We start from the raw sequence: 26,791 nt of genomic DNA, 5'->3' as shown, positions 1-26,791 counted from the left end.
GCGAGGTACACTGGGTTCCACAGGTCGCCCACCCTGGCGCACATGGCTTCTTTGGGTTTGTATGGCATTAGCCGCTGGTCCCTTCTCCTGTGGTGAGTGTGTGGTGTATGTGGCTACTAACGGTTGTAGTCTCTGGTACCATTGGACTGGTTAACAAAACTGTGCTCCAGTGCCTGGAGGCGGGGATATAGAGGAGGCGGTGCAGTGCATCCTGGGAACAGTCAAAGCTTTAGCCCGTTGGTGCCTCGGATCAAGATTCAACTCTACACCCCGATGTTATTCCCTGTGTACCTCGCAGAAAGTTTTAACAATGGTAAGTTCTTACCATAAATATCCGTATTCCGGTACAGCGTCAGTGGTGTAATGTGATTATTCCGGTACAGCGTCAGTGGCGTATTGTGATTATTCCGGTACAGCGTCAGTGGCGTATTGTGATTATTCCGGTACAGCGTCAGTGGCGTATTGTGATTATTCCGGTACAGCGTCAGTGGCGTATTGTGATTATTCCGGTACAGCGTCAGTGGCGTATTGTGATTATTCCGGTACAGCGTCAGTGGCGTATTGTGATTATTCCGGTACAGCGTCAGTGGCGTATTGTGATTATTCCGGTACAGCGTCAGTGGCGTATTGTGATTATTCCGGTACAGCGTCAGTGGCGTATTGCGCTTATTCCGGTACAGCGTCAGTGGCGTATTGTGATTATTCCGGTACAGCGTCACTGAATCTTATTTCACTGATTTTTAGTGCAATTTCTATGTATTTATTAATGTATAAGAGAGAAAGCAGATGGGCGCCCTTGAATGTGAATAAGCTTAAGCTGGGATTTGTAGTACAACACGGTGTGAAATAATAGTTCTGTGTCCTTTTATGTCTCAGGTATTGCGGAGATCGTCATGTGCAGGCCGCGTGCTCTGAACTCATTGGGAAAACTCTTTGTTAACGAGGTAATGACAACAAGACACTTACTGTAACGAGTATTACACAATGTATCGCCTCTTACACCTAGAACTAGAATGACTTACAGGCCATTGTACTAAGCCATGGACATAGCTGCCATGTTACAGGCTGTGTTTGACAGGAGCTGATTGGCTGCTACTTTATCTCTCCTCGCGGCTTAGTACATAGACCCCTTTAAGCCACACTTGTTGATAAAGTTAATTTCTTGGCGCCTTGTTGCAGAACGACCCATAGTTTCCCAATACGCTAAGTAGCGAGACATGTATCCAGCCTTGTAGAAAGAGGAAGAGGTGACGTTGCCCAATCGTCTTCTGTCATTTAGCATGAAGTCTATGAAATGACAGAAGCGTTATCTCTCCAAAGCTTGATCCATCTCCTCCATAGTTTAGAATAGAACATGTTTAGGGCAGTCCCTCTCACTAGTGATCGCCATTTCTGTTTATCACACGCATTTGTTTCCAGCTTTTCCACTCTGTAGACCGTCTTCGCCATGACGCAGGCGTGCGAGTGGTGGTGGTTCGGAGCGCTGTCCCGGGAGTGTTCTGTGCAGGTAAGGCGCAGCGCGGTCCGCTCCTGTGCTTGTGCGGCCTTCACATGCCTGAGATTAATCCGTGTCTGCTTCTATTTATTGCTGCGATGAAGATGACCTGGTGAGTATCGCCTCTCCCGCCCTGCGCACGTGTCGCTGTCCGCCCAATCACTCCGTGCTATAACCACCCTATAAAGTGCTGACTGCGTCCCTCCTGTCACTCACAGGCGCAGACCTCAAGGAGCGAGCCAAGATGGACAATTCTGAGGCGACTCTCTTTGTTCAGGATCTGCGGAAGTTAATGAGCGAGATTGGTGAGTTGGCCAGGCCAGGCTAGCAGAGCGCAGAGCAACATTTCTGTGTATGTGTTACTGCTTCAGAGGAATACGCAGACGTCAGAATGAGTGCATATAATAAACTGCTACGGGGCTGGGCGCGGCGTTCTCCTGTCACATGCCATCATGGGCGCATATTGCGTGTATGTCAGTTGCATGTCTCAGTTTCCTCAGCGGTATAGATGAATAGCGTAGGATGCACATGGTGGGGTCTAGGAATGGGAGGAGCCACTGATATGGTGGGCGTGGCTACAAGTGACCCTGGTGCTGCCGAGGCAGCGCTATCAGTCTGTAACTGGATGAGGCCCAGTTGTCTAAGCTTAGTGCATGTATCACTGTGACTCGCACTGGGGCAGTGTGTGGGCGTGACTCGGGCTGCGTTCTGTGTGGGCGGGGCTCGGGCTACGTTCTGTGTGGCGTGACTCGGGCTACGTTCTGTGCGGGCGTGACTCGGGCTACGTTCTGTGTGGGCGTGGCTCGGGCTACGTTCTGTGTGGGCGTGACTCGGGCTATGTTCTGTGTGGCGTGACTCGGGCTATGTTCTGTGTGGCGTGATTCGGGCTACGTTCTGTGTGGGCGTGGCTCGGGCTACGTTCTGTGTGGGCGTGACTCGGGCTGCGTTCTGTGTGGCGTGACTCGGGCTACGTTCTGTGTGGGTGTGAGTCGGGCTACGTTCTGTGTGGCGTGACTCGGGCTACGTTCTGTGTGGCGTGACTCGGGCTATGTTCTGTGTGGCATGATTCGGGCTACGTTCTGTGTGGGCGTGACTCGGGCTGCGTTCTGTGTGGCGTGACTCGGGCTACGTTCTGTGTGGGTGTGAGTCGGGCTACGTTCTGTGTGGCGTGACTCGGGCTACGTTCTGTGTGGCGTGACTCGGGCTATGTTCTGTGTGGCATGATTCGGGCTACGTTCTGTGTGGGCGTGGCTCGGGCTACGTTCTGTGTGGGCGTGACTCGGGCTGTGTTCTGTGTGGCGTGACTCGGGCTACGTTCTGTGTGGGCGTGGCTCGGGCTACGTTCTGTGTGGGCGTGGCTCGGGCTACGTTCTGTGTGGGCGTGACTCGGGCTGCGTTCTGTGTGGCGTGACTCGGGCTACGTTCTGTGTGGGCGTGGCTCGGGCTACGTTCTGTGTGGGCGTGGCTCGGGCTACGTTCTGTGTTGGCGTGACTCGGGCTACCTTCTGTGTGGCGTGACTCGGGCTACGTTCTGTGTGGGCGTGGCTCGGGCTACGTTCTGTGTGGGCGTGGCTCGGGCTACGTTCTGTGTGGGCGTGGCTCGGGCTACGTTCTGTGTGGGCGTGACTCGGGTTACGTTCTGTGTGGGCGTGACTCGGGCTACGTTCTGTGTGGGCGTGACTCGGGCTGCGTTCTGTGTGTGGCGTGACTCTGGCTGCGTTCTCTGTGGGCGTTACTCGGACTGTGTTGTGTGTGGGCAGCAGTATGGCAGCTTGTCTCTAGCTGTACTCAGACCCAGCTCAGCCTGTTCTCCATAGATCATTTTCTCTGTTCTCTTCCCAGCGGCCCTACCGATGCCCACAATCGCTGCAATAGACGGTTATGCCCTGGGTGGCGGCCTGGAGCTAGCCCTGGCGTGTGATCTCCGTGTTGCAGGTATGTAATGACGAGGCGTGTTATTTATTATAATCTCGGACATAATTGGATTCCATAAGAAATGTTTTATGTTGCAGCATCGTCCGCGAAGATGGGTCTCGTAGAGACTACAAGAGGGCTACTGCCAGGAGCGGGTGAGTGCGGCCACCGCCAGACTGGTATGATGCCCACACTGCACACAGCTGGGTCTTACCCTGAGCCGCTTCTATTGCAGGAGGCTCCCAGCGGCTCCCGCGCCTGGTAGGTGTTGGTTTAGCTAAGGAACTTATCTTCTCGGGGCGGCAGATCGAGGGCACGCAGGCGTACAGAATCGGGCTGGTGAATGACGCTGTTCCACAAAATGAGGCCGGAGACTCCGCCTACAAGCGGGCATTGGAACTGGCTCACGAGATCCTACCACAGGTACAGAAGCACATATATACATGCCAGGGGCACCCACGGAGGGCATCCGGGGCTGAGGAACCGGTAACGGGAGTGCCGCCTGTCTATGGCGTGGGTGTATATAATAATGTATGCTGGAATCCATGCCAGGGGCACCCACGGAGGGCATCCGGGGCTGAGGAACCGGTAACGGGAGTGCCGCCTGTCTATGGCGTGGGTGTATATAATAATGTATGCTGGAATCCATGCCAGGGGCACCCACGGAGGGCATCCGGGGCTGAGGAACCGGTAACGGGAGTGCCGCCTGTCTATGGCGTGGGTGTATATAATAATGTATGCTGGAATTCATGCCAGGGGCGCCCAGGGAGGGCATCCGGGGCTGAGGAACCGGTAACGGGAGTGCCGCCTGTCTATGGCGTGGGTGTATATAATAATGTATGCTGGAATTCATGCCAGGGGCACCCAGGGAGAGCATCCGGGGCTGAGGAACCGGTAACGGGAGTGCCGCCTGTCTATGGCGTGGGTGTATATAATAATGTATGCTGGAATCCATGCCAGGGGACCCACGGAGGGCATCCGGGGCTGAGGAACCGGTAACGGGAGTGCCGCCTGTCTATGGCGTGGGTGTATATAATATATGCTGCACTACAAACATAAGGTGGTAGAAATGAAAACACTTTTACTATTGAATGTGCCCCGTGTGTGCCGCTTCCACTGAGCGGTCACACAGCAATGTTCTCCGTGACCGTCCCCTGCGTAGGCTGTGGGGCACCAACCACGCCACTATCTGAGTAACGTTACGGTCTGCCGGCGGAGAAAGCATCTGAGCATGAAGCTGCCCCGGGCTGGATAGCCACATCGGGCAGTACAGTGGGGCAATCATTTGGGGGTCAGTGCAGGTCAGGTGGTGGGACAGCAATCAGACTGTATCCTTACCATGCTCGCTTATCGATACTTGGGACTAAAAGCGGGTACACACTAGGTGACGGGGATTGCCGGCGATGGATGACTATATCGTTCAACGATCACATTCAGTGACGTCACATTCAGTGCCGGCATTTCCGGACATGCAGCTCAGCCCGACATTGGTGATCGCTGAGCGGCGTGCGGGAGCGCGTATTATTCTTCGGTCACCAATATCACCCCATACACACTGGACAATATAAACCTAAAAATAAACTGTAACGACATTTATGTCGTTATCGTTTAGTTTTTAGACTAAAATCTCCTTAAGATTGATGTACCCGGTTTCTCTGGATGCGTGTTGTAAGCTGTGACGCTGTCTCATTCTCTGCAATCTCCTCCAGGCTCCAATCGCACTGAGAATGGCCAAGCTGGCGGTGAACAAAGGAATAGAGGTAATTCCCTTGATGTCGGGATGTTTATACCTTATGTGTAGATTGATTTGCCCTCACAGCTCAGCGTCGGATATTTGCAGTCCCCATCCAGATCTCCATTTATATCCGCTATATGTCACTGACTGGGGGGGGGGGGGGGGGGGGGGGGGGGGGATGGAGGAGAGTCTGTTGTCCTCAAAAATGGGATTGTATTCAGGCTTTTTGTTCTTAATAGTGTTGGACACAGAAAAGTGTAATTGCCCTGACGTTCCCAGTGGTGTAAGTAGAAAAAACTTGTTAGTGGTACTGTATGCGTGCCAAAAATGGCCAGTGAAAATGGGGCGTATAACACATATGGGGGGCCAGATACACATAGACTCCAATATTGCAGTGCCAGATACACCTATGCCCCCAATAGTGCCAGATACACAGTATGCCTCCGTAGTGCCAGATATGCCCCCACAGTGCAGGGTTCACACATGGCCCCACGGTGCTGCTCGCCCGCCCTGCCACTGCTGCGGTTGCTGCTTCTGTGTGTGTGAGGGGAGGAGAGCACAGCGTGCGCTGCCCCCGCCCCTCAGTCCAGTCTCCGGCGACGGCATTTATCTCAAATCAGGAGCTGCCAGTGCTGGTCCGCGAGCTCTGACTGCCTAATGAACCGGCGCCTGTGTTCGAGATACACGCCGTCATCGACCGGACTTGGCACTAAAGGGCAGGAGAGGCACGTGCTGCTCTCTCCTCCCCTCGCACACGGCAGTGCCTGCAAGCAAGAGGGGCGGGCAGGCACTACTGTGTAGTGGCTGTCCATTTCTTACCGGTACGCAGTACCGCCCCATACCGCCATACTGGAAGCACTGGTCATTCCTCTTTGTAAACTAGTAGACCTGACAAGGAAAAGGTAAAATATCCCCCTGCATACTGCAAAGTATCAGCAATGAGACCTGAACACTACATAATAGCAATACAGAGATCTCTGTAGCATATATTTGCAGAGATATGATTAAACCACCAGGACGCGTTAATGCGCCTCTGTTCTGACGGTCCGTAACACTACGCAATAATAGCAATATTAGTGGGTGGTGTTATCATGTAGGGACCGCCAGAAACAGAGATACATTGATGCAGCCTGGTGGCTTAACCATCTATTTGCAAATATATGCAACTGAGATCTCTGTATTTCTGGTATCATGTAGGAGTCAAATCTCATTGACGATACTTTTGCAGTGTGCTGGGGGAATTGTTTTTTCTTGTCTATTTTATACACCTGAGAGTTTGTTAACTTGATTGAGCAACTACTATTTTGTATTGCTGAACTAGAAGGCTGCCTGGTGCATTGGTCTCCTTCCTGTGCAATGTGATAATAGATGAGGGGCGGTGAGAAGGAGCTCTGTATGAGCACTGTATTGTGCAGAGGGACAGTCACCTATGTATGTTCCTATGCTAGTGAGAATCCTTCATGGATGGTCACATAAGCTGCGCCACGTATGGACACTAGTACAGAAGCCACTTACCCCATAGTGTGCATGTATGTAAAGACACATAGTATGATGTATATAGGTCGCCCGAGGCGGACTAATGGTGCCAGCTCTTGTCCTCTACAGGTGGATATAGCGTCTGGGATGGCCATTGAGGGAATATGCTACGGGCAGGTGAGATTAACAGTCGCTCTCTATATGGGCTCCGTTACATCCTGGGCCCCATCTGTGTGTAGTTTGTATGTTCTCTCTGTGTGGGTTCTTCAGTGGGGCAGGTACTGAACGGCTCTGCAGCAAATGGTGGCACTATATAAATAAATGGTAATTAATGCCTGTGTAATGCTGTTATTAATTATAGGGGGAATTTATGCTGCAAGTCATGTCACTGATTCCGCCTACGTTATCATGAATATTAATCTAGTATGTAAGACATAAGATGTACAATGAGCATTTTAGAGGCTGCTAGTCTTACAGGTGGTGGATTCATGCGCTGCGGTATACTGGCGAAGCGGCCATCTGCGTCACTGGAGGGGACCTGGGCTAATGGTGAAGCTGCCGTCTGCGTCACTGGAAGGGGACCTGGGCTAATGGCCAAGCAGCTGTCTGCGTCACTGGAGGGGACCTGGGCTAATGGCGAAGCAGCTGTCTGCGTCACTGGAGGGGACCTGGGCTAATGGCGAAGCGGGCGTCTGCGTCACTGGAAGGGGACCTGGGCTATGACTGCAGTATTTAGTGATCTACATCGGAGTGTCGGGGGTGTAATTCCCAGCACAGCACCAAGGGAAGGGTTGCGTCCCGAAGCACGTCGGCTAGTATATGTAAATGTGTATACGGTATTCTGTAAAAACGCTCCCAATTGTATGATAATTATATTAGAGCACTGCATCCAGGAGTATGAAACGTGTATATACATTTTGTGACCGGACGGTCCTGTACGAGAGATCTCACCACTTCACCTCCCGTCCCCAGTCACAGAATGGAGTTTTAGGTCACACGGAGACCTGGCCACATCGGGGATTCCAGCTTACCGTCAGTAACTGCCTGTTACTGACTCCACCCACTGCGCAGTGGGCAGGTTCTATGCAGCCACCACCAGACTCCTATACGCTCTGGCGTCTGGAACCATGGTTTTGCTCTGTAGTCGTCGACACGCTATCTTACCACACCTGTGTGGTGTTGACGAATCCCCCAATTGTCTCTTGCTTAAGCACAGCCCGGTAGCAGGCAGAAGGCGGAGCTTGGAGACACTGGATGTAACCTGGACAGCCAGAAAACGGAGTTAGGTTTCACCTAGCCCTGCAGGTCACAAGATGAAGCGGTCCTCTTGAGGCAAATTATGTTTATTTGCAATATGTCTAAAGAGAACTCTTCCCTATTGCTAGGGGCAACAGCATACAGCAAGATGCTACAGCAGAAAGTAGTTGGTATAATACAGCGGGATGCTCACAGGCCTCCTCTTTTAATACAGTAAAACCACACTGCATCTCAGGGGGTAGTTCCGCCCCATTTCACCCCCCTCCTCTACTCCCCGAGTCCTTAGTTCCGCCCTATTTCACCCTCCTCTACTCCCCGAGTCCTTTCCATCCAATCAGGATATCTTACAAAATATAAATAAATTACATTTTAAAAGGATATAAGTGCAAAACAGCAATTTCCTTCTTCACTCTCACAAAGTTCCTGTAATTTAAACATAAATCTGCATCCTACATAATACAGCCTAGGAAATCTTACATCAAACTGTTGTTAAAAGAAACCCACTAGTTTGCATTCATAAAACACAATCTAATTAACATGTTTCTGTCTCATTCACATCTCCATGCAAACCTAGTTTTGGGGATTACAGCAGGAAAGGCTGATATCACAACCAGTCTTCCTTCCAAACCTTCGTTTGTATTTCAAAGAAAATGTTTGGCCACCAAAAGGCCGGCTAATCGCCACTTACCTGTACACAGCAAGTCTGGAGCTAGGACAATTACCATAAGACTGGCTATGTACCAGGTGCTGAAGAACAATCATCAAAGCCCTTTAGAATCAAAATAACTCAGACTGTACTTTTCTCATAAGTGCCCTGTCCATGCCGTCCTATAACCGCGCAGTCCATCATTCTCCAACTGCGCACAGCGCAGCGATATAACATATGACACATTATACCCACGTGGCGGGGTAAGCTCCCTGTGGATCCTTGTAGCCGACTCAATGAGGCTGGGTAAGTTCCCCGTGGAACCTGGTAGCCGACACCACGGGGCTGGGTAAGCGCCCTGTGGAACCTGGTAGCCGACACCACGGGGCTGGGTAAGCGCCCTGTGGAACCTGGTGGCCGACACCACGGGGCTGGGTAAGCGCCCTGTGGAACCTGGTGGCCGACACCACGAGGCTGGGTAAGCGCCCTGTGGAACCTGGTAGCCGACACCACGAGGCTGAGTAAGCGCCCTGTGGAACCTGGCAGCCGACACCACGAGGCTGGGTAAGCGCCCTGTGGAACCTGGTAGCCGACACCACGAGGCTGGGTAAGCGCCCTGTGGAACCTGGTAGCCGACACCACGAGGCTGAGTAAGCGCCCTGTGGAACCTGGTAGCCGACACCACGAGGCTGGGTAAGCGCCCTGTGGAACCTGGTAACCGACACCATGAGGCTGAGTAAGCGCCCTGTGGAACCTGGCAGCCGACACCACGAGGTGTGGTAAGCTCCCTGTGGAAGGACACCAAATTCCTACTTCACCATCCTTTCGTGTCTGTTGGTCTGGAAGAGTAGAGCATGCATTCAGCTGGGACCCCACAAGTACCCAGAGGTCTGGAAGGCACGCGGCAGTCACTATGGTAACTATTCTCCACACACATCGGAATACAGGCACTGTAGGAGGACCGAGAAGAAGGGGCTGGTTTATGTCCCAATTGTAAGAGCATGCCCAGGGTAATCGCTACCAACACCAGGAACCCCCAACAAGAGGACACCCTCAGATTGGTTAAGACTGTGGGCAAGAGAAGCACGGGCCGCCATTCACCCACTATGTGTACTGGTCCGTGTCACTGGATGAATGTCTGCCATTTCATCTTGGATGACATCTCGCCACCTCAAACTGAATATTTCCAAAACAGAATTAATTATATTTCCACCGGCCATAGTAGTTACCAACCTGATATCTCTATCACTGCTGAGTATTCAGCAATCATCCCTACCCCACAAGCTCGCTGCCTAGGTGTCATCCCTGACTCTGTCCTTTATCCCCACATTCAGTCTGTCTCTAAATCATGTTACATACATCTAAGAAACATATCCAGGGCTTTACGTTCCCAGGGGGCGCTCTCATTTATTCCCTCCATAAAGGACGCACAGGGTCGTCTGCTCCACAACACGGACAAAATTGTGGAGACATTCTGTTTGTACTACACCTCCCTTTACAATCTCCCCCTCCCCCGATTCAGCCAGGGATCGTTCGCGCGACGTGGACACTTAACTTACAAAGATTGGCTTCCCTAAACTCTCGGAAGATGCCGGGGAGGAGTTGGAAAAGCCCTTTACTCCCCAAAAACTCGATGATGCCATTAAATCCACTCCTTCTGGAAAGAGTCCTGGCCCTGACGGTTTTACCATTAATTATTATAAAGCCTTTCGGGGATAAATTGTCCCCTCTCCTCTTAGACGCATGCAACACAGTCCCCGATACTAACCCTTTTTCTAGGCAATCCCTTGAGGCGCACATCACAATCATCCCTAAGGAAGGTAAGGACCCCTCCCTGTGTCCCAGCTATATCCCTTCTCAATGTTGACGTCAAGCTCTTCGCCAAGCTCCTGGCTAATAGGCTCAGATCCCTCTTACCCTCCCTTATACATGATGACCAAGTGGGGTTTGTCCCTGGTCGAGAGGCGAAGGACAATACGTCTAAGATCATAGCTCTTATACACTGTTTCCTCAAAGGACTCCCCGACGATCCTACTATCTACTGACGCCGAAAAGGCGTTTTATAGAATTGACTGGGGGTTCATGGCTGGGGTGTTGAGACACATGGGACTGGGTCCGACTTGCTTGCATCGCGTTCTTGCCCTTTACACCTCCCCTTCAGCCAGAATTGTGATTAACGGTTCCTTATCCGGATCGTTCGATATTAATAACGGGACTAGGCAGGGCTGCCCCCTCTCCCCCATGATTTTTATTCTCTGCATGGAGGCCTTAGCAAGGGCGATTAGGCTTAATCCAAATATATCTGGGATCAGGCTCCAGGATGTAGAATATAAACTTGCCCTCTTCGCCGATGATTTACTGGCCACGCTCACAAACCCCACAGTCTCCTTGCCTAATTTAATGGATGAGTTTAAGCTCTTTGGAGAGCTCTCCAATTTTAAAATAAATTATTCAAAATCGGTGGCCCTGAATCTTAATGCCCCGTCTGCCATGGTATCTGGACTTAAAGCTGCTCTCCCCTTCACCTGGCACACCTCTCACTTGAAATACTTGGGGACCAAGTATTACCAGGGATCTTTCACGTCTTTACGACTCTAACTTTACCCCCCTCCTAACTAAACTTCGTGCAGACCTTCAGTCCTGGACTTCCAAGTCTTTTTCCTGGCTGGGCAGACTGGGTATCCTCAAGATGAATTCCCTCCCCAAAATCTTGTACCTATTACAGACCCAACCGATCAAAATTCCTTCAACATGGTTTCGGGAGGTACAACTACTATTTAGAGAATTTATCTGGGGAGGCAAGAGGCCGCGCTTGAAATTTTCCATAATGGCCAGGCAGAGAGACAAGGGTGGCCTCCGCCTGCCAGATATACAGGGCTACTATCGAGCCTGCCATCTCCAAAGGATCCTCTGGTGGTCTAGAACTTCCCCATCTAAACAATGGTTGCAGATAGAAAGTCAGGTACTCCCGTCACCAATTGCTGTCGCTCCGTGGCTGCATACCCTCCCTGCCATTTCCCATCCCACTATAGGCCCCACTTTGACGTGTTGGAAAGTGATTAGGAAATCCCCCTGTTTCCTTGCCGACTTCTGCTTACATTTCCTTTTTATTTAATGAACGATTCCCCCCTGGTATGGCCAAGCGGGCCTTCCAGTCTTGGTATGACTTGGGACTTTGGAGGGTCGGACAGCTGATGGATGGGGGTGGGGTTGTCTCCTTTTCGAATCTACGAGAAAAATGGCATTTGCCGCCCAGAGACTTTTGGCGTTATTTGCAAGTTCGCCACTTTCTGGTGTCCTCTGGGTTATCCTGGAGGGAGGCCCCCGGCCCTCACGCCGTTTGAACGCCTCTGCGATAGCCTGTCACCCCCCGCCCCACTCTATCTCCCTGATATACAACCCTCTATTGCAAGACTCCAGCCCAGCTCTTCCTCCCTTTACTGAGACGTGGGATAGACATCTCGGCAGGGAGCTTGGCGAGGACGTTTGGGTGAAAATTCTCAAGCTGGCTAACGCTTGCTCCCCTAGTACACTGGTAGTGGAGACCCAGTACAAATTGATCTATCAGTGGTATAGATGCCCGGATATTCTTTCTAAGATGGGTCTTGGTTTCCCCAATACCTGTTGGCGCTGCTCTTCTGGCCCCGGGAACCCGCTCCATATATGGTGGTCGTGCCCCTTGCTCCAACCCTACTGGAAGGAGATACTTTCACTTTCTGCTGAAATTATGGGAGATGAGGTTCCAACGGATCCCCTGTTTTGGCTGTTTCACTACTCGTCCAAGCCCATCTCGAGCTATAAACACTCTTTATTGTGCCATCTCAACAATGCCGCCAAGGCGGTGATTCCTGTCCGCTGGCGCTCCAACTATTAGAGATTGGTTGAATAGAGTAGATCTTTATATGGATTTGGATGATATAATGGCATCTGTTGATGGGGGCTATTCATCCTTCAGAGATACGTGGGCTCGATGGCTACTTTTTAAAGACTCCCCAACCTTTCGGTCCATCCTCTCCTCCAGTTCCTCTACGCCCTCTTAGACATCTCCTCACCTCAATGTACCATTTTTTGTTATGAGATAAGCGAGAGACTCGCGCTGTGGACCGGGTGATTCTGGTTCTTGTCCTTTCCCCCTTTTTTTTTTCCCTCTACCTCTTTCTGTGTCTTTTCTTTCCTTTTCTTCTTTAGATTGTTCTCGCTTTGGTTTAATAAGGTTAACAAGATGTGTTTGACTATTTAATTATACCGTTCTTTGTGATTGAGCTGTTACGAAACATTGAGTATGTGCTCTCCTGTTATTGAACATAGGAGATAGACAGGCTTACACTTCTATTATGACACTATTTGTTATTGCGACTATCTGTATGTTAACCGCTTGTTATTGCTACTAATTTTTCAATAAACATAAGAAACATATCCAAAATACGACCATATCTTACACAAGACACAGCAAACACTCTAATCCACGCTCTCATTATCTCCCGCATTGATTATTGTAATAGTCTCCTGACCGGTCTTCCCAAACATAGGCTATTACCACTACAATCCATTCTGACTGCAGCTGCGAGGCTAATCTTCCTCGCTAGACGTTCATCGTCTGCAGATCCGCTCTGCCAGTCCCTCCATTGGTTACCTGTACTCTACCATATTCACTATAAAATACTTTTACTCACACACAAGGCTATTACCCAAACTACACTAACGTACATCACATCACTTCTCTTATCTCATAATATCTCCCAACCCGACCTCTCCGCTCTTCACAAGATCTGCGTCTCTCATCCACATGCATTACTTGTTCACCCACAAAATTACAGGACTTTATCCGGGCTGCACCCACTCTGTGGAATGCCCTCCCACGCACAGTAAGACTCGCCTCTAGTCTCCAAACCTTCAAGCGTTTTCTTAAAACTCTTCTCTTCAGACAGCTTATCACATTCTGGAACGGTCCACATATAACCTTCACAAGCTTTCCTATCCAATTACATCCCCACTGTACAGTCCACACATATCCTCAAGTTATCGCTTTCCCACCCTCCTGACCTCAGGCCAACATCACTGTGTGGCCATATCATACAGCCCACCAAGAACCTCTGCAATCTGGTGGACAGCTATGTAATCTATAGTGCCTATCCTTGTGTATCTATGCCTATTTCCCTATAGTGTGTAAGCCTACGAGCAGGGCCCTCCTACCTCTGACTGTTATTATCCAGTTTTGTTTTATCACTGCTGTTTCCAGTTGTAAAGCGCAATGGACTATTCTGCACTATATAAGAAACTGGAATAACCCATCCTGCCTTCTGCCTATTCCCACTTGTGGGCACCTGTGCTGGGTGGGGGAGTATATAGATTATATACATTCCTTATAAAGTAATACTGTTCCCCGTACATCTGATCAGTTGAATTATTTTATTATGTCAGAATCTAGAGCGCTGTGACTGATGGAATGAATGAGCTTGTTCCATAATCCCTGTCCTGACACACCTGTATACTAGCGCAGACCTTCCCTCTCGTTGTATTCATGCTCCCTCTGTCTAGATCTCCAGCTGCCCCTCGGTCACCGGTCAGCGAGCGTACAGTTCTACCCCTGCTTTTCCCACTGTGAAAACGAAGCATCATAAGAAATGTCAGTGGGGTCATCACGTCGTATGTGCGGGCTCGGTAGTGACGGATTCTATTTCCACTCTGTAGGTGGTGTAGACACCCACCAGTGGGAAAAGTCCCTTTTGGTCGGGATTGTGAGAGAGCGGGATGTAGGGGGAGGTTATGTGATCGTCTGTGTCCTGACTCCATCCAGTGTCTACCCCTAGTCAGCAGATTGGATAGAGCAAGACCCTCCTGCACCACAAGCAGCAGTTGTGTGACGCCGCCTGTATACAGGAAGAACTTCCGTAACAGATTCCAGGTCTAGCCATTCATTGAGAACCAGTGTCTGCACACCACCATGTCCAGCCTGTAGAAGCAAGGCCTCACATCAGAGCTTCTCAACCTCGCTCCTCAGGTACCCCCAACAGTTAATGTTTTCCAGGTTTCCTCACAGGACTGCAAGTGAAATAATTTGCTCCACCTGTGGGTCTTTTATAATGGGTCAGTGAGTAATGAATACACCTGTGCACCAGCTAGGCGACCTGGAAAACATGAACTGTTGGGGGTACTTGAGGACTGAGGTTGGGAAAAGCTGCCTTACATCATGGGTCTTCAACCTGCGGCCCTCCAGCTGCTGCGGAACTATACATCCCAGCATGCCCTGCCTCAGTTAGTAGATACCTTAATAGCAAAACTGTGGCAGGGCATGCTGGGATGTGTAGTTCCACAACAGCTGGAGGGCCACAGGTTGAAGACCCATGCCTTATATCAGACTAGATGGAGCCACCTAGCGGCAGAAACTGCACACATTGAAGGGGCGACACCTGAGTGTATAGAAGCGGTTTGTTTTTCTCTTACGTCCTAGAGGATGCTAGTGCCTCCGTAAGGACCATGGGGTATAGACGGGCTCCGCAGGAGACATAGGCACTCTAAAGACTTTAGATGGGTGTGCACTGGCTCCTCCCACTATGCCCCTCCTCCAGACCTCAGTTAGATCCTGTGCCCAGAGGAGACTGGGTGCACTGCAGGGGAGCTCTACTGAGTTTCTCTGATAAAGACTTTTGTTAGGTTTTTTATGTTCAGGGAGCACTGCTGGCAACAGGCTCCCTGCATCGTGGGACTGAGGGGAGAGAAACAGACCTACTTCACTGATAGGCTCTGCTTCTTAGGCTACTGGACACCATTAGCTCCAGAGGGTCGGAACGCAGGTCTCACCCTCGATTTAAAGATTTGAGCGGGATCAAAGCCCGCCGGTAAGGGGGCAGAGTTTGATTCCTCAGCACTAACCAGCGCCATTTTCTCCACAGCACACTGCAGAGAAGCTGGCTCCCCTTGCTGAACACAAGTACAGAGGGCAAAAAAGAGAGGGGGGGGGGGGGGCACATTTAATTGGCGCAGTGAGTACATTTATAAAAGCGCTGTACTGACTGGGATTTTATTCCGGTGGCGCTGGCATACTCTCTCTCTGTCTCTCCAAAGGGCCTTATTGGGGGACTGTCTCCACATATATATATCCCTGAGTGTGTGGGGGTGTCGGTACGTGTGTCGGCATGTCTGAAGCGGAAGGCTCATCTAAGGAGGAGGTGGAGCAGATGATTGTGGTGTCTCCGTCGGCGACGCCGACACCTGATTGGCTGGATATGTGGAATGTTGTAAATGCAAATGTGTCTTTATTACATAAGAGAATGGATAAAGCAGAGTCCAGGGAAAAGGCAGGGAGTCAATCCACAGCTTTGGCTGTATCACAGGGCCCTCCAGGGTCTCAGAAACGTCCCCTGTCCCAAGTAGCAGACACTGATACCGACACGGATTCTGACTCGTGTCGACTACGATGATGCGAGGTTACACCCAAGGGTGGCCAAAAGTATTCATTATATGATTATTGCAATAAAAGATGTTTTGCATATCACAGATGACCCCTCTGTCCCTGATACGAGGGTCTGCATGTTTAAGGAAAAGAAACCTGAGGTAACCTTTCCCCCATCTCATGAGCTGAACGCGTTATTTGAAAAGGCTTGGAAAACTCCAGACAAGAAACTGCAGATTCCCACGAGAATTCTTATGGCGTATCCTTTCCCTGCACAGGACAGGTTACGGTGGGAATCTTCGCCCAAGGTGGACAAGGCTTTAACACGCTTGTCCAAAAAGGTGGCGTTACCGTCTCCAGACACGGCAGCCCTCAAGGATCCTGCTGATCGCAGACAGGAGACTACCTTAAAATTAATTTATGCACATACGGGTGCCTTGCTCAGACCGGCAATAGCATCGGCTTGGGTTTGTAGCGCTGTAGCAGCTTGGGCAGATACCTTGTCATCTGACATTGATACCCTGGATAGGGATAGCATTTTATTGACCTTAGGTCACATTAAAGACCCAGTCTTATATATGAGAGACGCTTCCAGAGACGTTGGGCTGTTAGGTACGAGAGTCAACGCCATGGCGATTTCTGCTAGGCGAGCCCTGTGGACCCGCCAATGGACGGGTGATGCCGACTCAAAGAGACATATGGAAGTTTTGCCTTACAAGGGTGAGGTTTTATTTAGGGAAGGTCTCGCGGACCTGTTTTCCACAGCTACCGCGGGTAAATCTACTTTTTTACCTTATGTTCCCCCACAGCAAAAGAAAACACCACAATATCAGATGCAGTCCTTTCGGTCGCATAAGTCCAGAAGAGGTCAGGGCTCTTCATTCCTCGCTAGAGGTAAGGTTAGAGGGAAAAGAATGCCTGCTACGGCTAGTTCCCAGGAGCAGAAGTTCTCCCCGGCTTCTACTAATTCCACCGCATGACGCTGGGGCTCCTCTGCGGGAGTCCACACCGGTGGGGGCACGTCTTCGACTCTTCAGCCATGTCTGGGTTCAGTCAGACGTGGATCCTTGGGCGATGGAAATTGTATCCCAAGGCTACAAGCTGGAATTCGAAGACGTGCCTCCTCGCCGATTTTTCAAAATGGTTTTACCAGCTTCTCCCCCAGAAAGGGAGATAGTTTTTGAATTGCAGCTAAAACTGTGTCAACAAGTGATTGTCAAGGTTCCCCTAGTGCAATAGGGGAAGGGGTACTATTCAACCCTGTTTGTGGTCCCGAAACCGGATGGCTCGGTCAGACCCATTCTAAACTAAAATCCCTAAACCTGTACTTGAAAAAGTTCAAATTCAAGATGGAATCGCTCCGGGCAGTTATCTCCAGCCTGGAAGAGGGGGATTTTATGGTGTCACTAGACATAAAGGATGCATACCTTCATGTCCCCATATAACCCCCTCATCAGGCATACCTGAGATTCGCTGTACAGGACTGTCATTACCAGTTTCAGACGTTGCCGTTTGGGCTTTCCACGGCCCCGAGGATTTTCACCAAGGTAATGGCGGAAATTATGGTGCTCCTGCGCAGGCAGGGAGTCACAATTATCCCGTACTTGGACGATCTCCTGATAAAAGCGAGATCGAGAGATCAGTTGCTGAAAAGCGTGTCGCTCTCCCTGAGAGTGCTGCAGCAGCACGGCTGGATTCTAAATCTACCAAAGTCACAGTTGATTCCAATGACTCGGCTATCTTTCTTAGGCATGATTCTGGACATGGAACAAAAGAGGGTTTTTCTCCCGATGGAAAAAGCCCAGGAACTCCAGAACATGGTCAGAGACCTGTTAAAACCGAAAAAAGTGTCAGTCCATCAATGCACTCGAGTACTGGGAAAAATGGTGGCGACCTACGAGGCCATCCCCTTCGGCAGGTTCCATGCGAGGATGTTTCAGTGGGACCTTCTGGACAAGTGGTCGGGGTCCCATCTACAAATACATCAGAAAATAAGCCTGTCCCCCAGGGCCAGGGTGTGTCTACTGTGGTGGCTGCAGAGTGCTCACCTTCTCGAAGGTCGCAGGTTCGGCATTCAAGATGGGTTCTGGTGACCACGGACGCGAGCCTCCGAGGATGGGGAGCAGTCACACAAGGAAGAAATTTTCCGGGACTATGGTCAAGCCAGGAGGCTTGTCTGCACATCAACGTACTGGAATTGAGGGCCATATACAACGGCCTACGACAAGCGGAGAATCTTCTTCGCGACCTACCGGTTCTGATTCAATCAGACAACGTCACAGCTGTGGGTCATGTAAACCGCCAAGGCAGGACATGGAGCAGAGTGGCAATGGCGGAAGCTACCAGGATTCTTCACTGGGCGGAAAATCACGCAAGCGCTCTGTCAGCAGTCTTCATTCCGGGAGTGGACAACTGGGAAGCAGACTTCCTCTGTAGACACGATCTCCATCCAGGAGAATGGGGACTTCATCAAGAAGTTTTTGCAGAGATAACAAGTCAGTGGGGACTTCCACAAATAGACATGATGGCGTCACGCCTCAACAAGAAGCTTCGGAGGTATTGTGCCAGGTCAAGGGACCCTCAGGCAGTAGCGGTGGACGCCCTGGTGACACCATGGGTGTTTCAGTCGGTCTATGTGTTCCCTCCTCTTCCGCTCATCTCAAAAATACTGAGAAGCATAAGACGAAAAAGAGTGCAGACAATACTCATTGTTCCGGATTGGCCTCGAAGGGCCTGGTATTCAGATCTTCAGGAAATGCTCACATAAGATCCGTGGCCATTTCCTCTCAGGGAAGACCTATTGCAGCAGGGGCCCTGCGTGTTCCAAGACTTACCGCGGTTACGTTTGGCGGCATGGCGGTTGAACACCAAATCCTAGCGAGGAAAGGTATTCCGGAGGAAGTCATCCCTACTCTGATTAAGGATAGGAAGGAGGTGACGGCAAAACATTATCACCGCATCTGGAGAAAGTATGTATCTTGGTGTGAGGCCAAGAATGCTCCTACTGAAGATTTCCATCTGGGCCGTTTTCTCCACTTTCTACAGTTAGGATTGGATATGGGCCTAAAGTTAGGGCCGAAATCTGTACCTTAATGGAGCCTATCACTTTTCTTTCAGAAGGAATTGGCTTCTCTCCCAGAAGTCCAGACTTTTGTAAAGGGAGTGCTGCACATCCAGCCTCCTTTTGTGCCTCCAGTGGCACCAGGGGACCTTAACGTGGTGTTACAGTTCCTAAAATCTCACTGGTTTGAGCCTCTTCAAACGGTGGATTTGAAATTCCTCACTTGGAAGGTGGTCATGTTGTTGGCCTTGGCATCTGCACGGTGGGTGTCCGAATTGGCGGCTTTGTCTCACAAGAGCCCCTATCTGATTTTTCATGTGGATAGAGCAGAATTAAGGACTCGTCCTCAATTTTTGCCTAAGGTGGTTTCATCTTTTCATATGAACCAACCTATCGTGGTGCCTGTGGCTACGGGTGACTTGGAGGATTTCAAGTCCCTTGATGTAGTCAGGGCCTCAAAAATGTATATAGCCAAGACGGCTCGGGTTAGGAAAACAGAGGCACTGTTTGTCCTGTGTGCAGCTAACAAGGTTGGCGCTCCTGCTTCTAAACAGACTATTGCTCGCTGGGTCTGTAACACGATTCAGCAGGCTCATTCTACGGCTGGATTGCCGGTACCAAATTCGGTAAAGGCCCATTCCACTAGGAAGGTGGGCTCTTCTTGGGCGGCTGCCCGAGGCGTCTCGGCATTACAGCTTTGCCGAGCGGCGACTTGGTCGGGTTCAAACACTTTTGCTAAATTCTACAAGTTTGATACCCTGGCTGAGGAGGACCTCCTGTTTGCTCAATCGGTGCTGCAGAGTCATCCGCACTCTCCTGCCCCGTCTGGAGCTTTGGTATAAACCCCATGGTCCTTACGGAGTCCCCAGCATCCTCTAGGACGTTAGAGAAAATAAGATTTTAAACCTACCGGTAAATCTTTTTCTCCTAGTCCGTAGAGGATGCTGGGCGCCCGTCCCAGTGCGGACTAAATTCTGCAAGACTTGTATATAGTTTTGCTTACATAAGGGTTATGTTACAGTTGAGATCAGTCTCGTGCTGATGCTGTCTTGTTTCATACTGTTAACTGGTTCGTATATTCCAGGTTATACGGTGTGATTGGTGTGGCTGGTATGAATCTTGCCCATAGATTAACAAAAATCCTTTCCTCGTATTGTCCGTCTCCTCTGGGCACAGTTCTCTAACTGAGGTCTGGAGGAGGGGCATAGATGGAGGAGCCAGTGCACACCCATCTAAAGTCTTTAGAGTGCCCATGTCTCATGCGGAGCCTGTCTGTACCCCTTGGTCCTTACGGAGTCCCCAGCATCCTCTACGGACTAGGAGAAAAAGATTTACCGGTAGGTTTAAAATCCTTTTTTTTTGGGGGGGGGGGAGGAGACGACGACGACGACGACACACACACGCATTACATTCGTGTGTATCTTCTGTCTCACAATACAATGGGCACTCAGGGCAAAGTGTACACTGCTGCAGTTTCAGGCGCTGGTTTTAAAGGGGCAGTTATATTCAATACAGAACCGGCCGTGTTGTTTTGAATAAATTGTCCCTATAAATGCGTCAGCGCCTCCACGTAGTAACTGTAGCCCCTTGGTGTTTATTCCATCGCAGTAACTTTTATCTCTGTTCCCCTGAATAATACTAATAATGTAACTGCTCTTCAGAATTAACTGATGCAATGCAGCGTCACCTTACCATACAGACTGAGGAGTCTTTGCAGCTTTACTTACAGGCTAAACAGCTCTTAAACGACCACTTACTAGCGCAAGCAAAACGTGACGTGGTATTTTCTTCCCATAAATATTACCAATGGGGAAATAAATCCGGTCGATTACTGGCAAATATGGCTAGGAAAAAAACTACTCGCAAATTCATAACAGCGATTAAACACCGAGCTTCGGGACACCTGACCAGCTCCCCGGCCATATTAGACCATTTTGAATCTTACTTTGCCGACCTGTACTCTGATCTCCCCTTCAGCGAATCTACCCATACCACACTCCTACCAGACACTGTATTACCACCAATAACGAGTGCACAGTCGGATTTACTGGTGAGTGCTATCACTGAGGAAGAACTAGTCTCGGCAATGTCCAAACTCAAATTGCACAAGTCTCCAGGCCCTGACGGCCTCTCCAATGAATTTTATAAAATCCTCCAGCCTCACGTAGTTCTGACTCTGCTGGAAGTGTTCAACAGCCTTTTACATCAGCGTTCCCCCTTCCACCACTTCACAACAGCACATACTATTTTAATCCCTAAACCCGCACAAGACCCACAATTGGTGTCTTCATATAGGCCCATTACGTTGCTAAATACCGACATAAAACTATTTACTAAGATTTTAGCAAACCGGCTACAAACTATTCTCCCCCACACTTTAACTAATCACCAGCTTGGCTTTGTCCGCAATACTCATTCGGTTAAGGGAATTAGGGCGGCGGTCGCGGCAGTTATAGCTTCTGCTCAATCGCCCCAATCCAGAAACATACTCCTCAGTTTAGACACCACTGAGGCCTTCGATACAGTACTCTGGCCCCATCTATTCAAGGTCCTAGAACGTAGACTATTCCATCAAGACTTCATCGATATTATTCGATACTTATACGACTCTCCCTCGACTTCCCTCTTGCTTAATGGATATATTAGCAACCCGGTGGTTATGTACCGTGGCATGCGGCAAGGTTGCCCCTTGTCTCCCCTGCTGTTCAACTTGGCCATAGATCCCCTACAACGTTTGCTGTTAAATGATACCCAGTTTCATGGAATTCAGGATGGGCGCAGAGACCTAAAACTTACTGCTTTTGCCGAATATCTTCTGCTATATATCTCAGACCCGGAGGCTTCACTGACCCATATATTTAATTTACTGCAGGCTTATGGACAAATATCAGGCTTCAACGTTAACTGGGCAAAATCGGTGGCACTCAGATTGGGGAATGGTTCATTTTTGAAACAGGGGGTGAGGAACCTACCATTACAATGGAGTTCAGATCACATAACTTATTTAGGGATTCGAATACCGAGAAAGCCGATGCGATTATATGCCCTAAATTTTACCTCGGCCATCTGAACAATTGAAACAGAACTTGAGACCTGGAAATCTATGCCTTTATCGTATTTGGGGACGGCTAACTTGATTAAGATGATATCATTCCCTCGTCTGATGTACTTCATTCAAGCCATGCCGCATGCACTTCTACCTAAAGACGTCCAACGTCTCAATTTTCTTTTTAGAAAATTTATTTGGCAGGGAGGGAGACCGCGTATAGCGTTAATCAAACTCCAGCAGACTGCAGGGAATGGGGGAATTAACTTCCCAAATATCCTCTGGTACTCCCAGGCGGCCCAATTACGATACCTACATGACTGGATGCACAATGACAACACGTACACAAACACAGATTTAGATAGAGAATTTATACAAGGGGGAGATCTCATTACCTTTCTACATACGCACGATCGGGGGGTGTCCGAGGAGCGGAGGAGGAACCCCTTAGTGTGGAACATTAAAAAACTATGGCCAGATATGCGACATAAAAAGAAAAAGAATGTCTCCCAGCGCTATTATTATTAGGTATATAGTAGTTATTTAATGGTGATATTGGCACAAGAAATAAAAATATTCATAAAATCAATGTTAATTAAAAGAATATATAATGTTTTATTAACACAAGAAAAAACACTTTTCAAGAATATCTTGTTACCTAAAAGTGATCCTAATACCGGTATACACAAACAATCACATACAACATTGACTTTTGGACATTTCCTAGTAAGGATTTGAGGATCTTTGGCCGCATGTGCTAATTTCCATTCTGGAAAAGAATCCACAGCAAGCAGCTGGTATTAATCAAGACTTTTTTGGACAAATTCCATACATAATAAGGGACTGTGATATAACTACCACATATATATACCTGCATTTACCTGAGGAAAATAAAACTCATATCCAGTGAATAAATCGCTATCTAGCGTATCACGGGTATACCTATATATGTTCAATGTTGTATGTGATTGTTTGTGTATACCGGTATTAGGATCACTTTTAGGGAACAAGATATTCTTGAAAAGTGTTTTTTCTTGTGTTAATAAAACATTATATATTCTTTTAATTAACATTGATTTTATGAATATTTTTATTTCTTGTGCCAATATCACCATTAAATAACTACTATATACCTAATAATAATAGCGCTGGGAGACATTCTTTTTATTGGCATTTCTGTGGGGATAGTGGATATCCTCATCTATACTCCCTAGCTGCTTTAGTTGATTAGGAATAGCTTACGAGCGCAGTCCTCTACACCTTGCTTTTTTATACAGATATGCGACATAAACTTAATCTAAATGCCCACAAATCATTACATCTTCCATTCATGGCTAATCCTGACTTCCAAGAGGGTCGGGCACAATATCCGTTTAATATATGGCGGCTGGGGTGTGTGTCCAGGATCGGTGATCTAGTGGACATGCGGGGCTCGAGGCCGCTCACGTTCCAGGAGGCCACTACTAAATACCCAACCTTGCTGGTGGATTACCCCGTTATATACGGGGCAGGCGCTGGTGAAGTAGTATCTTTTCTCTTTTTTTTTTCTACACCCAACCTTGCTGGCCTATCCAGTGGCCTTTCTTTTGGCTCAACATTATGTTTCATCCACTATAGGATGTTTTTCACCTGGGGATTGGGATAATCCGTTGGATAAAATGCTGAAACAAACCCCTAAGGTTAAGAAGGCAATTTCGACTGCATATGGGTACTTTCGAAACGCCCTAGACTACTCGAGGGGACTGGGAGGGATTATGTCTTGGAAGGTTTGTCTCCCAGACGTTGAATTTACAGACCTACTAGCGGCGCATGTTAAAACCTGCAAATTATTTCCCTCTTCTAGATACAAAGAAATGTCTCTCAATATTTTACACAGGACTTATTTGTCACCCCATAGGCGACACTTGATAGGATTTGCTGATGAACATGCATGTTGGAAATGTGGCACTCCTCAGGCGGATATATTTCACTGCCTATGGACATGTCATACATAATTTCTTTGAAGTTTGGGAGAGTTATATAACGACCTTGTCGATAACGGTTAGGAAACAGCTCCAAGACTCGTTGTCTAACACAGAATAGTTTCTAACTAGAACAGCTGCGGGAGATCCGCCGATTGTGCTTTAAAGGTGACTGACGGTCGGGGTGCTGGGGGCGGGTGGGTGAGGAAATCGGGTACCTTTTTTTTCTTTTTTTCTTCTTATATTCGAAAGTGTAAGTCTGGGTCAACCGACTGAGCTGAACTTTGGTTCGGTAAAACAGATGGTCTCCAGGGACTTGTTTCGTGCAGATGTGATGCTGTTGATTGCTTATAATGGATGTCTCCCTTGATTAAGGTCTCAAATGTATTCTTCCTTGCTCTGTTTTTATAAAATACCCTTCTACCGATGATTTGAAATATAACGAACGTTTATGTATGTTTTGCATATATTGCTTCAATAAAAAAATTATGTTAAAAAAAATAAAATAATGTAACTGCTCGTGTCCTTTAGGTCATTCCCACCAAAGATCGGCTAGAAGGAATGGCGGCGTTCCAGGAGAAGCGTGCGGCTCATTACACAGGAGAGTAGCAGCCGGAGCCGTCGGAGGCTGGTGCTGGAGTAGGAAGCGAGAGGGGTCTCCCCTGTGGCCAGTCACAGCAATCCAATTGTCTATTCCAATAACTCTATGTAATAGTGACGATCAGGCCGCGTCATGCAGAACCCAATCCTATTGTATGCGCAGTGCATTCTGAGTACCTGCATTATAACTTTATCCATTGTCTTGTATACTACAGCGTCAGTACAGCAGAGCTTGCAGAGAGACCCGCCAGGTGCGCAGCGTTGTATTGTATACTACAGTGTCAGTATAACAGCTTGCAGACAGAACCACCAGGTTGCACAGCGTTGTCTTGTATACTATAGCGTCAGTACAGCAGAGCTTGCAGAGAGACCCGCCAGGTGCGCAGCGTTGTATTGTATACTACAGTGTCAGTATAACAGCTTGCTGATAGACCCGCCAGGTGCGCAGTGTTGTCTTGTATACTATAGCGTCAGTACAGCAGAGCTTGCTGATAGACCCGCCAGGTGCGCAGTGTTGTCTTGTATACTACAGTGTCAGTATAACAGCTTGCTGATAGACCCGCCAGGTGCGCAGTGTTGTCTTGTATACTACAGTGTCAGTATAACAGCTTGCTGATAGACCCGCCAGGTGCGCAGTGTTGTCTTGTATACTACAGTGTCAGTATAACAGCTTGCTGATAGACCCGCCAGGTGCGCAGTGTTGTCTTGTATACTACAGTGTCAGTATAACAGCTTGCAGACAGACCCGCCAGGTGCGCAGTGTTGCATTGTATACTACAGCGTCGGTACAGCAGAGCTTGCAGACAGAACCACCAGGTGCGCAGCGTTGCATTGTGTACTATGGCGTCAGTACAGCAGAGCTTGCAGATAGGTACTATGCAGCAAGTGGAAGATGCCATGTAACAGTATAATATACATGCACCATATAATAGTGTAAGGAGAGCATTTGAGCGATCACAATAAATCTTATATATTCTGCGTACTCTTTCCTGTGTAATATCGGTACAGTCTGTGTTAATATGATAGCGAGGGGCACGATGGCTCTGCTTGCTGGCTGTTAGGCGCCGAGGGTCCGCCCGTCAGTGCGGCCCGGCGCCTAGCAACTAGGGACGCCGCATGCGGACAGCCGCCGGCTCCCTAGCAACGCTAGACGCCGGGCGCACGGAGCCGCTCAGACCCTAGCAACGGGGACGCCACTGTCGGACCGCGTTCCCCGTTGCTGGGTCTAGATTAATCACCTCATTGGTATCCTGGCCGTGCAGCATGCAGCTGCACGGCATGATTGTTAATTACCCTGTCTGGCTCCTGATTGGAGAGCTCCCAGTTAAAAGCACTCTCTGGACTTCTCACAGACGCCGGTAATAGCTTCCTGTTTGCTGTGTCTGTTGCAGAGAGTTTTCCAGTCCTGTCTATCCGGTCGTTCCTGTCCTCAGTGGTCCAATACTCGGAAGTTGTCATCTTTTCCTGGAGTCCTGACCGAGCACCTTTAACATCCTGTGGTGTTCGTGAGTCGCGGCGTAGCCGTGTGTTGCGGCTTGACCGCTTACTATTTATTATTTGGTTATATTGTGTTTCGGAGCTTTTTGCGGAGGATTCCGCTCCCACAAATCCACTCTGGTATCCAGCGGTGCTGGATAGGAGTAACGGATTCGTGGATTTTTGGTTGTCCTTTTCCCTGGCGGTTTGTCCGCACATACTTCTGGTTTAAGTTAGTTAGCTTGTAGCCCCTGGCCTGGTTGCTTAGTCAGAGGGCCCCTTGTTATCACCCTGTCTCGGATTTCCCTTTGTCTCCCATTAAGACCTGAGGGGGCATCGGAGTTGGGCAGACATAATCCGCCCTTCAAACGCGGCTGCCATGGGCTCAAGCAACCATAGTCTCGCAGGGGATTTCTGATAACACGGGCGAGACAACGGAGTTAGGGCGCCAGGGGTTACTAGGCTTTCCTGCTCCCGTAACCAGCATTCCATTCCAGTACTCTGACCTCCGTCATAAGATCACCTCTGGTCAGAAGTACTGGAATCATAACATTATTACCGGCCAGACTAAAATTTAAAATTAAACAGGGTTTGATTTTTTCCCTTATTTCAGTTTGGAAGATTTGTCGGCCTCATGAATCCCACTGGTGTAGGGCCAAATCCTGGCCAGCTTCTAGTTAGTCAGATTCAAGAACTTACTCAGATGGTTCAGGATCTATCCCTTCGGGTGA

At 49.1% G+C, this 26,791-nt stretch overlaps 1 protein-coding gene across 2 annotated transcripts in view; it reads left to right on the top strand.

The window, feature by feature from the left end:
• Positions 1-25,562, top strand: part of ECHDC2 (enoyl-CoA hydratase domain containing 2) — a 68,571-nt gene extending 43,009 nt beyond the window's left edge. For both annotated transcript variants that reach the window (XM_063938897.1, XM_063938898.1), the window contains 9 exons: positions 877-944; positions 1,420-1,507; positions 1,714-1,800; positions 3,338-3,430; positions 3,508-3,564; positions 3,645-3,832; positions 5,119-5,169; positions 6,750-6,797; positions 24,516-25,562. In XM_063938897.1, the coding sequence (XP_063794967.1) occupies positions 877-944; positions 1,420-1,507; positions 1,714-1,800; positions 3,338-3,430; positions 3,508-3,564; positions 3,645-3,832; positions 5,119-5,169; positions 6,750-6,797; positions 24,516-24,593 (758 nt within the window). In that variant the 3' untranslated portion in view covers positions 24,594-25,562. The remainder of the gene's footprint in view (positions 1-876; positions 945-1,419; positions 1,508-1,713; positions 1,801-3,337; positions 3,431-3,507; positions 3,565-3,644; positions 3,833-5,118; positions 5,170-6,749; positions 6,798-24,515) is intronic.
• The last annotated feature ends 1,229 nt before the right edge of the window (positions 25,563-26,791 follow it).

Source organism: Pseudophryne corroboree, chromosome 9 (genome assembly GCF_028390025.1).
Source record: "Pseudophryne corroboree isolate aPseCor3 chromosome 9, aPseCor3.hap2, whole genome shotgun sequence".
NCBI lineage: Eukaryota > Metazoa > Chordata > Amphibia > Anura > Myobatrachidae > Pseudophryne > Pseudophryne corroboree.
This window is presented reverse-complemented; position numbering and strand designations above follow the sequence as displayed.